At 44.5% G+C, this 13,755-nt stretch overlaps 1 protein-coding gene across 1 annotated transcript in view; it reads right to left on the minus strand.

Annotated features, from left to right (window-relative positions):
• ROR1 (receptor tyrosine kinase like orphan receptor 1) overlaps positions 1–6,332 on the minus strand; it is a 377,323-nt gene extending 370,991 nt beyond the window's left edge. The window contains exon 1 of the mRNA XM_045835556.1: positions 5,851–6,332. Within this exon, the coding sequence (XP_045691512.1) occupies positions 5,851–5,941 (91 nt within the window). The 5' untranslated portion in view covers positions 5,942–6,332. The remainder of the gene's footprint in view (positions 1–5,850) is intronic.
• Positions 6,333–13,755: the final 7,423 nt, after the last annotated feature.

Genomic DNA, 13,755 nt, shown 5'->3' on the forward strand with positions numbered 1-13,755 from the left:
AACGGTCAGATTACAAGTGGAGGTCCCTGAAATGTAACATTCCCCATTGCAGGATTCTGGAATTACACCAAGCACCAGGGAAAGGTTGCTCTTCCCCAAAGAGCTCACTGTTCTGAAAAAAGCCTTTGTTTTAGGGCTTTGCATAACTGCACTGTGGAATCTCTTCCCATCCAGGTCCCAGCACTGGCCCGGGTACTGTTCAGTCCTAGAATGCCTATATGCTCCCTGTAAAATGAAACATTCAGGAGTCTAAAAATACTGTGAAAATTGCTGCATCTCTGAGTCTTGGTTCATATCTCACAGCATAATGATCACTATTTTGGAGCCACGCTTTCTAACTTTTCCAGCAAGCCCCTGATAACAACCACGGCGGACAGACCACACGTTTATCAAGTCCGTGGAGCTGCTAGGTGCTTTCTATCCATTATCTCCTCTAATTATCACAAAAGCTCTGGAAGTCAGATATCATGGCTATCCCCATTTTGCAGAGAAGGAAACTGAGGCCCAGAAGGTCACAGAACTTTGCCCAAGGTCACATAACCAGTAAGCAGCAGGGCCCCAATTCAAACCTTCATCTATCGGGTTCAAATCCCATTCTATTTGGTATTCCATACTGCTTCTTTAAATGACTATTAAAAAAGGTCCTTTCTGTATAGAAACACTTGAGAAAATAAACAGTTCGGACTGGTTGCTCTTTTAGGTCCCTTTCCCCTCTTAAAAAAAAAAATCTATGGTTCTATGGAGAGAAGAGGGAAAGAAGGAAATGTAAGGAGGCCAAACATTACAAGGCTTGGCTTATCAGTATTTAATAACATCTTTGGGATCAAAACTCTACAGAACCTTATTTATGGACAGACAGTTACTCTTAAGCAGAGCCTTTTATTTTCATCCGAGGATGTTGTAGCCTTCTACTGTCTTTCTATTAGTGAGAGATGGGGTGTGAAATTTGCTGGCCCTGCCAAGATTATCCCATTAAATTATCTGCCTCTTCCAATGTAATTCACTCAGGGGCGACAGTCTGAGACTCACGCCCTCAGACGGCCATGCCTGGCCCTCTGAGGGGGAGGTGTGAAGGAAAAAGTTCAGGTGGTGGTAGCATCCCAATGACAATAACATCAATCCACGTTTCACTGCCTTACCAAAATAAAGTGGATGCCACAATTATCCCATTCCTAAACAAACTGAAAACCCCAACCGAGCTTACTGCAACAAAGAGAGAGTCTTTTTACTGCTGTTTATTTTTATTTTGTATTCGTTAGCTTTTTAGATATTCCTGGCATGCAAGTCAGGCTCCATGTAACAAGCAGCTGCATTTAGTTAAGGGTTTCGAAGAGTTCCCCCCACCACTCCCGCCATCCCCTCCCCCTCAACTCCAGGGAACTTTCTCAGACTCCTAGAAGACTCTTTCCTTCTCTTCATGTGTCTGCAGAACAGTCGATCCTGTCACCCCACAGGGAATAGGTAAGGCCAAGCTGAGGCCCTTCTGTCGGAGAAAGAAGCCTCGAGACCTGAGCGTTTCCCAGCTGTGGCTGGATTTGCCAGGGTCTGGTCCACATCGGGGCTGTGGAGCTGGCAAGCCGGACGTCACACCAGAGAGCAGTCTAATAAATCACCCCTACTCAGTCCACAACCAAGATGGCAAATACAAAGGCACTTCATCAAACTATATCTCCTCACTGGTTGGAAGGAACCAGACACACTTTTCAAACCTCGTCAAAACTGCAATTCGTTACAACAATGTAATTCCTCCTGACCAGAGGTGCAGAGCACCGGAGGCCCTTCAGGTCCATCTCTAAGTTATAGCAACACTGGCTCAGGGAACTCCAGTGCAGGAAGGAAAATTGAAACTGCCTGTCTCCGATCATTTCTTGTAACTCCTAGATATGGTTAAGAAAAAAGTCCTTTGCTGCTCTTGGAAAACGTGGGGAAAGGGCATCTTTGGCCCATTCAAAAGGAGAACGTAAATTCTAAGACTTAATCCAGAAGAGACTAAGACAGCAGTTAAGATAAAAAGCCACGACCTCTCAGGGCTTGTAAGCCATTTCCCAGCCCTGTGACCTTAAGAAAGTAACGTAACCTCTCTGTGCCTACATTTAAATGAGCATTTATTTCATCTCCTTCGTAGGGTTGCTGTGAGGATTCAGTGAGTTAATACGTGCAAAATGCTTAAAATGGTGACTTGCCCAAACACAAGTGTTTATTAAAATAAACTACTAACAAGCATCTCAGAATGCTTGGGTTTGGGGAATTACATTCTTAGTGGAGGTCAAAGGATTTGGCTCCGTTCTTCACCTTATCCCAGGCCCAAGAGCAGCTGGCCTGGTGGGATGGAAACTAGAAAGTGAGAAGTAGAGGTTCCACAGACTGTGCAGGTCGGGGCTAAGACCCAGGACACATCACCAACCCTAAACTCCTTGCACCTACCCAGGAAGGTGATTCATTGCTCCAGGCAACAAACACTCCCGAATCAATGGTTCCTATCTCTTGGGGTTGCAATTTTCTCAGAAAATCAAATTAGAACTAAAAACATAAAACCACAAAAATGCACATAAAATTCTGTATATTATTTCTGGAGCTCCACATATCCTAAATTTCAGGTACCCCAGGTAGAAGACTGGATGTGCTTCTCCAATACTGACATATGTGGTTTCACTTAAAACTCATATAATAATCCTGTAAGGCTCAGAAAAACTAATCAACATACCCAGTTCATGGCAGAGAAAAGATTCAAACCCAAGTCTATTAAATGCCAGTGACTGTGCTAATAACCATTAAGCTCTACTATTAAGTTCTGCTGCATTTCCTTCATACTAGAAAATAGGGCAAGAAAAAACAAACCTTGAAAATGTGCCATGTTGCATTTTTACTAGGAAAGCAAATAACACCACAATGTTACATATGACCCCAAAAAGTTATTCCCCATTTGTTCAACAAAAATCTATGGACCACATACTATCTATGTGTGTACACATATGCCATTCATATGAAGATAAACATTTACATCAATATCCATAGAGTCTACAGAGCATTCCATTCTCCATGGGATGCTGAGCAAAATTTTCAAAAGTATTTGAAATGGGGTGTGTGGTCACCATCAAACCAGAGCCAAATTGAACACTAATGGATGCAAGTGACACACCATTTACTAACTTTCTAGCTTTCAAGTCTAATTTGAGATCTATGCTCAGCATGCAGGAGATGGAGAGGAAAATACTGACTAAAGTTGAGTTTTTTAAAGGACTTCTAATATCAGAAAGATAATTTGAGTTTTTAAAAGGACTTCTAATATCAGGAAGATAATATCTGATATCAGAAGAATATCAGGGTAGCCTACCAAGTATGCAGAAGTGATACTGGAAATTCAGTATTTTCCACACACCACCAGACTCGGTTTGAGCGCACCCTTTGGTCATTGGGCCTCTGTGTGGCTCTGCCCGGGGAGTGTTTGCAGCAGTCTCCAACACAGGTGGGTGGCTGACTTGGCCCTCAGTGTTATTACCCTCAAGACACTCCTATTCTAAAGGTAGACAGGATGGACACCTAGTAAGATGGCATTAGAAGGTTTACAAAATAACAGTGATCACAGTAGCAGGTCACTTCCCTCTGACGACAAGTATCTACACAGTATCCCACAGAATCTACAGGATTCTGAGAAATGCCCAGGAAGGTTCCTGAGCTCTGGCCTTCAGCTTCTTAGGGAGGTTTAGCTCTGGGTGATGGGTGAGGAAATCAACAATGCACACACCAGAAAGAATAAATTTAAAGGTTTTTCTCCTCCTGGCTAACAAGGTAGCAAAGTGACAAAAGAAATGCTGAGGTTTTTTTCTTTTTAAATAAATAAATGAAATACATCTCCCCTTTAAGCTGATTTCCTGAGCCACTGAGTTACCTTAGACATCTTGGATCAGACAAGAAGGTAAATCTGAGACCCACTGGAAGCTTTGTCTCCAGAGAAAATACCAAATATGCACAGAAATGGGAGAGAGTTCTAAGACAACAAAATAAGGCAATAATAATAGATTTGAGCACATTATTGAAGAGTCTGGAATAAGCAATACTCTTCAAAAATTTTTAAAGCCTACAGGCAATTAAACAAGACAGAATTTGAGTGACTGCTGATAACAAAATTGTCTTACCCTCAGCAAAACCATAGCATGGATATTTGTTTAAAGGGAGACAACCTCGGAAAGGTGCGCTCCCCACCCCACCCCACCCCACCTCCCATGATCTAAAAGCAACCATTGTTGAAAGGTATATAGAAGTAAAGGAGTGGGGCAGAGGATATAACCAGATTAACCAAGGCCCAGAACTAGGAGCCCTACCTGAGCTAGAATCACCTGGTCATCTCCACCTGAATTTGCTGGGCAACCTGACATCAGCAGGATGTTTACACGATTTTGCAGCCTGGCCCATTTTTCACTTTTCACCCAGGTGTTGTGGCATGGGGCCAGATGTTCCGCATCAGGGAAGCAAACAGCCATGTGACCAAACAGTTTACATTTCATTAGGATTTTCACCATGAAGGTCCACTCTCAGCTGATGTACATCTTAATTGCAATTAAAAGCTGTATTTACCCCAGGAGCCTCCACATTAGAACAACCTCACTCAAGGATCAGTTTCAGAATCATCCTCAGAAAACGTGGGTCCCATTTCCCCAAAAATATCTCTAAGAAATCAAAATGCACACACACACAACCTCCTTCCAGAGTGTTTCCTACCATGAAAATTATTAGCTAGGAATTAGTAAAAACTAATTCTAAAGCCATAGTGAATAGATCTTTTTCCCTCAACTGCAAAATAGCCAGAGCCTTTTCTTTTCCTAAACACAGCGCTGACTTAAAAAATGAATGATGCATAATAAAAGAGCAGAGAATACTTATCTGCACGGGTTTGGGCTAGGAGTGGGGGAGGAAAGGATCCAGGGGCTCAGGCACCTCCTCAAGGGATGCATGTTAAAAGTGAGGCCCGAGACCCTGGAGACTTTAATCAACTTTCCCCCTCCAACCTCCAAAGAATGAATCGGTTGTCTCCACAGGCGCAGCCGGGCTCTTCCTTCTCATTGTGTACCGGCTCAGACACAGCAAGGATCCAAGCTTCCCGCAGAGAACTAAGACGCTCCAGCTCTCGGTGGAGTCTTTCTCTAACTGTTGCAATTGTCTTTGGAGATTACCAAAATCAAGTATGCATTAGATGGCTTTTCCTCCCTAGTTTGTAACACACACGTGCACACTCAGAGCACTCAGGAGCAGCAGGCCGCCTCTGACAGCACATTTTGCACAAAGTGGCGGTGGCAGCGGCAGCGCACACGTTGTGGCCTCCCTCGTGACCCTCCAGAAGGCTGAAGAGCCGGGGGCCAGTGGAGAGGCAAGGCCGCCGGAGTCCAGGAGGACAGGGCTTTTGTTTGGGTCGGTCTGCGGATAGCCTAGGCTCTCGCAGGAACCACGGAAAACACAAACTCCCTCCTGGACCGCGCCTTCCGGGATGGCTGCTATTTAGGATAAACTTGCCTGAACACCCACAAGGGTCCAGCTAGAGGTGGGGGTGGGGGCCCGAATAGCACGGAAGTGCCCCATCGCCCCATTAAACCCACCCCCTCCATGCTGTCAGTGCTGCCAATTGCTGGTGGGCTCCCAGTAAAGAGTGCCCGGGCGCACCCCCGGCCCGTAGCTGGGCTCCAGGGCAAACCCTCGCTTGCCTCTGTGGCGACCGGTCGCCTTTGCGAGAACCACGACGGGTTGCGGCCGCCCGCCGGGCGGGCGCGGCTCTTCCCCGTGCCCAGCGCCGGGCTGGCCGACAGGAGGGTGGCGGAGGGCCGGGTGGGCTCGGGAGCTGGCGGACGCCCCTCTTACCTTGGGCAGCGGCCCCGCGCGCCGCCAGCAGCAGCGCGGCCAGCAGCGCCAGGAGCGGCGGGCGCGCCCCGCGGCGGCGCGGCCGGTGCATTCCTCCTCTGGCGGCGGCGGCGGCTCCCAGGCCACGCGCAGAACATCCACGGGCTCTGCCCGGGATCCCAGCCACCTCGTCCTGGATGCTCTCCCCGCAGGATGTCGGGGGCGTCGGCAAAGTTCTTTGTCCTTCTAACCTGCTCCCTCGCCTCCGCCTTGCAGCCTCAGGACCCGGTCAGCGCGGTGCCTTCCCAGCCCTGCTCTCGGCGGGCCGGTCAGTCCCGGACTGCCCCTGTGGCACCAGCGGAAGGCGAGTCTCCCCAGCTCGGACTCAGAAGCGCAAGCCCTGCACCCGCGGGCTGTGGTCAGGGGCTCCCTCCGTGGTGGCTGCGGCAGCTCCTGCTCCTCGCGCTCCCTCTCTTGCTCTCAGCCTCCCTCAACTTGTCACTTTCCACCAACTCTCCAGCCGAAGCCCGAACCAATGGCAGACGCGGGCCCAGGCCGGCGGCCCAGCGCCCTCTGCTGCCGCCTCTCAACACCCACACCCTACGACTGCCCAGAAAGTTGTCGCTCCAGCGGGTCGCGCACGCCCACCTCCCCTCCCCCACCATGCCTCAACCTGCGATGGGACCCGAGCCCAGGAGGCCCTCGAGGCCTTTTGACCGAAGGGGAAACTGAGGCTCAATAAAGATTTGTCCTGGGTTGCAAACCAGTTCGTGGCTGAATGGCTTAGTTAAGAGGCCCAGATTCCAGCAATGTCAGTCAGTTCTGCCACTGTTAGCTGTGTGACCGTGGGTAATTGAATATTTATTGATATCATACAATTTCCCTTTTGATTTCCTCCTTGACCCAAGTGATTTATATTTTCCCATTTTGCCTTTAATTTCTACTTTCATTGCCTTGAAAACAAAGTCATCTGTATTGCTTCCCTTTGGAGATTTATCAAGGATTTCTCTGTGGTCAGTTTTTGTCAATGTTCCATAGTCTCCAAAAAGAAAGGACTTTTCTGTATTCAGAATGTGAAGATAGATGACTATTTCAATTTGATCCTCTTTGCATTTATTATGTTATTTAGGCTTTCTGTATCTTTGCACATTTATGTGTGTGTGTACACACACACAGACATACAGGGTCCAGCAGAAGTAAAGCTTGCTTGAGCATGGTCAGTAGCGTAGGTGAATATCTCACATGAGATGGACAGCAATTTAAACATTTCACCTAAAATGGCACATGGTGTGCTTAGTGTGATAGTGTTATGTTACAGAATAGCATGCTTATGATTTTGTAATTAAAAGGGGGCATTATTTGTGCCGGACCCTGTATGTATATTTGTCCAACTGCTCTGCCATGGACAAAGGGAAACACTGAAGTCTCCTACTAACACTATGTTTTCGTCAGTTTCTCCTGGTTTAGCTTTATAAATTTTGTGATACATAAATATTCACAACAATTTGATTTTTTCCTGTGGAGAGAGCCCTTGATCATGTAAAGTGGTGAGTGCCTGATATATTCCAGGTCCTGTACTGGGCTCTGAGGAGGCAAAAGTAATAGAGGCACCAGGCAGTCTTGCCCTGAGGAACACTGAGAAGCCCACAGTCTATGGATCATTTATCGAATACCTTGTATTTGCCTAGTGCTTTTTGTGCATTTGCTCATAAATCTTCCATTGACACTTTTTAAAAGTCCTAACATGGTATACTACCTTGCACTTTTACATAGGTTATCCCCATATTACAGTTTTAGAAATTAAAATGCAAAAAGAAAATAAGTGACTTGCCCAGTGTCATGCAGACAGTGGGTGGCCAAGCCAAGACTCAGTCTCTTTATCATAATGGAGCTAAAAGTTCTTGGCTAGAGCCTGGCATATAACAAGTGGCAGTCGGTGACTGTCACTGCTGCAACAATAGCCTCTAATAACCCAGCTTTGGGATTTTATAATGAGCAGTCACCTCATTGAAAGCAAGGACTTGGTAGCCCAAAGTATGTCCCAGCAGGTCATAGACTCACAGCCCTCTGCCTTCAGGTAGGTGAATGACTAAAGCATGTAGGACAAACAGTCATTTATTCTCCCGGATATCAGGGCAGGAGTACCCGTAACTGCCTTAGCAGCTTCCCCTCTTTCTATCACTCTGACCTGAGGTCAAGGAATGATAGACAAAGGGGCCTTGGGTCAGCTAGTTCATCGCCCAAATAGGTCTGTCCTCCAAATTTCTCTGCCTGAGACTCATTCAATCCTATCTAAATTATCTCCAGTTACTTGCCTGAGGAACTTACTGCACAAGGTCCTCTTGTTGGAAAACTGTCTTTGATGGTCGGCTGCAATGTACCGTGGCCCAGAAATGAGAGGAAACTCAGTTACACTGCACATTGCTGAGCAGTCTTCCATCATCTACAGTACAACACACAGAGGCCGACACAAGGCTTCCCCTTCCACCCACCCTAGCCCCCAACCCCCCCCACCCCAGGTATCTTAGGTAACAGTGGCTGCCAGAGCTGAGTATACAGAACTTAATGGCACTTTTATCAGTACTTAAACCTTCCAGGAACTTAATCACAGAATCATAGACGTGAGGAATGTGACAGCTGGAAAGGGCCTTGGAAATTAAATAGAATACCCCCTCCACATTTTATAGAGGAGAACCATGGGACTCAGGGAGGTGAAAATTCCTTGCCCAAAGTCACACAGATGGCCAGAGCCAGAACTGGAACCTACATCAACCTGTCCAGCCCTGGGTAAGCACTCCCTCAGTTGTCCCAGATCCTATTGCATACTAATTCCTAAAGGACGGATTAAAAAAGGCTCTTCCTGCCTGGTGTGGCTCAGTGGACTGAGTGCCAGCCTGTGAACCAAAGGATCACCGATTCGATTCCCAGTCAGGGTGCATGCCTGGATTGCAGGCCAGGTCCCCAGTGGGGTGCACTCGAGAGACAACCACACATTGATGTTTCTCTCCCTCTCTTTCCCTCTCCCTTCCTCTCTCTAAAAAAACAAGTAAAGTCTTTAAAAAAAGGTGTTTAAAATTTTTTTTAAAAAGACAAAGGAAATACTTATGCAAGTTGAGTAAATGCCAGTGCTTTGGAATCAGGCTGCCTAGGTTTATAATCCAGCTTCTCTGGTCTCTGCTGAATGACCATGGACAAATATCTTTGTCCCTCTGTGCTTCAGTTTCTCATCTGTCAAATGGTGATGACAATAATCATACCTATTGATATTGTTGTGAATGATAAATGAGTTAACTTATATAAAGTGCTGTTATATGTATCTGGCACAGGGTAGGCACTTAATAAATGTTAGACATTATTATACTATCTACATACATGAGCTTGCTTAGGTCAGTCTTGTTGCCATTTTTTTACAAAGAAACTAAAGTGAAATGAGGTTAGAAACTTGCCCAAAGTCACAAAATTTAGGCCAAAAGAGGGGACTCAAGCCCAAGTCAAATCTCTTTCTGCACTATCACACTAGTGACTCGAGTCAAAGAGGTGGAATGTGTGAAAAGCTACAAGCAATTGAAATTATCCTCTTGCAAGCCTCTTATGGCTCTGCCTCCCCTTAACCAAACCAGCCGTCGTCGATGCAAATGGATTACAGAATCTAGGAGGGGCTGCTCTCTTCAGGTCCTGGCTCAAGCCCTGGGGGACCCACTGAGGCTCGTTTTTGCTGAAGGAGACAGCCATCCACTCTGGCTTCTCCCAGGAGTACACAGTAGTGGTTCTGTTTACTACCACTGTGGACACAGAAGGCACAGCCACGGGAAGTCATAGTAGAAAGGCAGAGAAGAAACAGGATGGCAACAGAAATAGGATGGAGTCAGGTGCCAAGGAGAACATTTTAAAAAAGCTACTTTACATTGCAAAAAGTTGTTGGAGGGAGAAACTCATTTGGGTAATGCACTTGATTTACCCAACAAATACAGACATTCATCATTTCTCCTGTAGAAACTATGTAGCATGATGGTTGTCAGTGAGGGAACCTCAGGAGCCAGATGTTATGGATCCAAATCCGGGCCTAGCTTTCAGTAGCTATGAGACTTTCGGTCTCTCTACCTCAGTTTCCTCATCTGTAAAGAGGCGTAATAGTAATACCTACCATCTATCTTTGCTCTGAAGGTTAAAGTAGTTCATGTTTGCAAAGCATCTAGCACAGTGCCTGTCAGGCAGCAAGCAGCCAATATTCTTTAGCCATATATTAGTAGTGACTAAGAACATGGGCTCTAGCAACAAACAGACCTAACTAGGTGATAACAGCAAGTTATTTAACTTGTTTATAATATAACATTCTTAGATAAAAAAAAGATACAGTAATAGTGCCAACTGTATAAAGGCATTTTGAGTTTAAAATAATTATACTTTACACCTTGAACATAAAAGTCTCAACACAGTGTTTGTCATGGTGCCTTTTCAATGAATTGTTTATTATTCTTTTTTCTATAAACCTCTACATTATGGGGTCAGATTGGGGCATACATTTAGAGATCATACAGTCTGGATTTCTAGCACAGTTTCATGTACTCGGTTTCATTAGCTTCATAGATGCCTTTGTGTAGCAGGTAAAGGGGACAATAAAAGACAAATTGGCTTGCCTCTGGCACCCAGTGTTGTGTTCTGCTTGTTCATCTCTGAGGTGCTGTGTGCGTGTGACATCTTCTCAGTCCAGTATCATCATCAGAAGCTCATAACAAAAAGTTCAGGGATGGTAAGGGATTGTTGGCAAAATGAATACCAGGATTTTGTAGCCTATAAAACTTCTGAAAGGAAATAAGGAGAAAATCTTAGTGATTTTTAGGTTTGGCAAAGATTTATTAAAGAAGGCCCTGGCTGGCATAGCTCAGTGGATTGAGCGCGGGCTGGGAACTAAAGTGTCCCAGGTTCAATTCCCAGCCAGGGTACATTCCTGGGTTGCAGGCCATAACCCCCAGCAACCACACATTGATGTCTGTCTGTCTGTCTGTCTGTCTCTCTCTCTCTCTCCCTCCCTCCCTCCCTTCCCTCTCTAAAAATAAATAAATAAAATCTTAAAAAAAAAGATTTATTAAACAAGACATAAAGCCATGAGCTGTAAAAGAAAAATTAATAAATTGGACTTCTTCAAAATTAAAAGCTTTTGCTTTTAAAAAGACATTATTATGAAAATAAAAAATAGGCCATAGACTAGGGAATAATATTTGCAAAAAATACATCTGATTAGGGACTGCCATCTAGAATATACAAAGATCACTTATCATTCAATAAAAAGAAGACAACATAATTTTTAAAATTGGCAAAATATTTGAATAAATGCCACCAAAAAAGATATACAGATGGCAAAGAAATACATGAAAAGCTGTTCAACATCATTAATAATTAGGTACATGCAAACTAAAACTATAATGAGATACCACCTCATACCTACTCAAGTGTTTAAAATTAAAAAGATCAACCATACCAAGTGTTGGCAATGATATGGAGCAACTAGAACTTTCAGGTGTTGCTGAAGCGAATGTAAAAATGGTACAATCACTTTGGAAAAGAGCTTTGCAGTTGAAAGGTAAACCTACATCTCCAATACGATCCACCCACTCCACTTCTCAGTGTTTAGCCAAGACAAGCGAAAATATCATGTCCATACAAAGACTTTCATATGACAATTTAGAGCAACTTCATTTGTAACAGATAAAAATGGAAAACAACCCAAATGTCTACCAACAGGTAAAAGGATTGACTCTGGTGCATCCATACAATGATATACTTCCCATCAATAACAAAAAAATAAATTATTAATATATATAATAACATAGATCAATATAAAAAATAATTATGCTGGGTGAAATAAGCCAGAATTTTAAAAAGAACATATACTACATGATTCTATTTATATAAAGTTCTAGAAAATGCAAACTAATCTATAGTGATGAAAAAACATATCATTGTTTACCTGGGGGTAGAAAAATGGAAGGATGGATAACAAATAGGCACAAGGACCTTATGGAAGTAATAGATAGGTTTATTATATTGATTGTGGTGACAGTTTCACAGTCGTATACATCTGTCAAAACTCATTATAGCAGGCCCTGACCAGATAGCTCAGTTGCTTGTAACATTGTCCCAGTACACCAAGACTGCAGGTTCAATCCCCAGTCAGGGCACATACAGCAGTCCACCAGTGAATACATGAATGAGTGGAATGGCAAATCGATGTCTCTCTCTCACAGGTGCTCTCTCTCTCAAATCAATAAACAAAAAATTTAAATTCACCCTGGCTGATGTAGCTCAGTGGATTGAGCACTGGCCTGCAAACCAAAGGGTCATCATTTTGATTCCCAGTCAGGATACATGACTGTGTTGCAGGCCAGTCAGGTCCTCAGTAGGGGGTGCGTGAGAGGCAACCACGCATTGATGTTTCTCTCCCTCTCTTTCTCCCTCCCTTCCCCTGGAATATTTTATTTATTTACTTTAGACAGAGGGGGGAATTATTAAACAATTTTAACTTATACTAAAAAACTCATTGTTTGGATCCAGTCAAGAGATAGAAATCACACAGTAGGCTAAACAGGAGAAGTTTAGTAGAAAAGAATTATTAACAATGATAAAAGAGTAACTATAAGATACAAGGAAATCTTCATGGTACCCTAGCGCTGAGGGAGAGCACTCTAAAGAAGAACAGACTTAGGAAGGATTCAGGCCTCATTGGCGAAGGTATGGTACAACCCACCAGACAGCAGAGAAGTTTGGAGAGCAAGCAGGGGAGGACAACTAATGGTGTGAGCCTGCAGTGGGCGTCTGGGTGCTGGTGTGGACAGGGGGCCCTCAGAATGTATGAACAGTGGGAGCTTGCAGAGGAAGCAGCAGTTCTGTGCCCTCCAATCCCTGGAGTCAAAGTTGAGCTGTAGGGACTTACTCAGTGTGTGACCCTCTGAGCCTCAGGATGCTGCAGGCAAGCCAGGCTGGGGCTTTGGTTCTCACATTGAGAAGGCTGAGAAAAAGATGATCATCAGGCCAAGGCTAGAAGGTGGCAGAGAGATCGGATTCAGGACCTGTGCTGGGGCAACCCCCACTAATGTTCATACACTCTCACCTCTTAGCCCATGCTGGAAACTACAAGAAGCCTCCTGTTCCTGCAGTGACTCTCCAGAGCCTGCTGCTGAAAAAGCTTACTTTAAGGGAGAAATGCTTGAAGAAATTCCCTTGTTTATCACAGAGCATATATTGAAGGGTACAATCAGAACTGAGAGCAATAAGCTAACAACTGACATGCTTGTCAAATCATACACTTTAAATAATTCCAGTTTAGTGTATGTCAGTTACACCTAAATCCATTTTCAGTGTAATATTGTACATCCAGATGGTCAAAGGTCAGCATCAGAGGAGAGGTTCTAAACATTAAAAGGCAGAGATAAAAATAAGCAATAAATTCCCTGGCTAGTGTAGCTCAGTTGGATGCAGCATCATTCTGTAAACTGAAGAATCATGGATCCAATTCCTGGTCAGGGCACATACCTACACTGCGGGCTTCATCCCCATCAGGGCATGTCCATGAGGCAACCTATTGATGTTTCTCTCTCACATCGATGTTTCTCTGTCTCTTTCTCTCTTCCTCCCTCCCTCCATCCCTCCCTTTCTCCCTCTTTCTCTCTCTCCCTCTCTCTGCCTCTGGAATCTATAAATATATCCTCGGGTGAGGATTTAAAAAAATAAACAAAAAAAGCAACCTGAAAGGAATAGACTATTTAGGTAAAAGAAAACTTGCACACACACACATTCCTACAGAGAGGTAAGTGAAGATACTGTTTCTATGAAACAAAGACAGGATGTGGGAAGGCATGGAGAGGGGGAGGAAGATGGGATGAACATCAATAATCCTAGAAATTAGAAATAATTATTATGGTTGAAATG

This window comes from Phyllostomus hastatus, unplaced genomic scaffold (genome assembly GCF_019186645.2).
Source record: "Phyllostomus hastatus isolate PE091 unplaced genomic scaffold, TTU_PhHast_1.1 phas_contig_209, whole genome shotgun sequence".
Taxonomy (NCBI): Eukaryota; Metazoa; Chordata; class Mammalia; order Chiroptera; family Phyllostomidae; genus Phyllostomus; species Phyllostomus hastatus.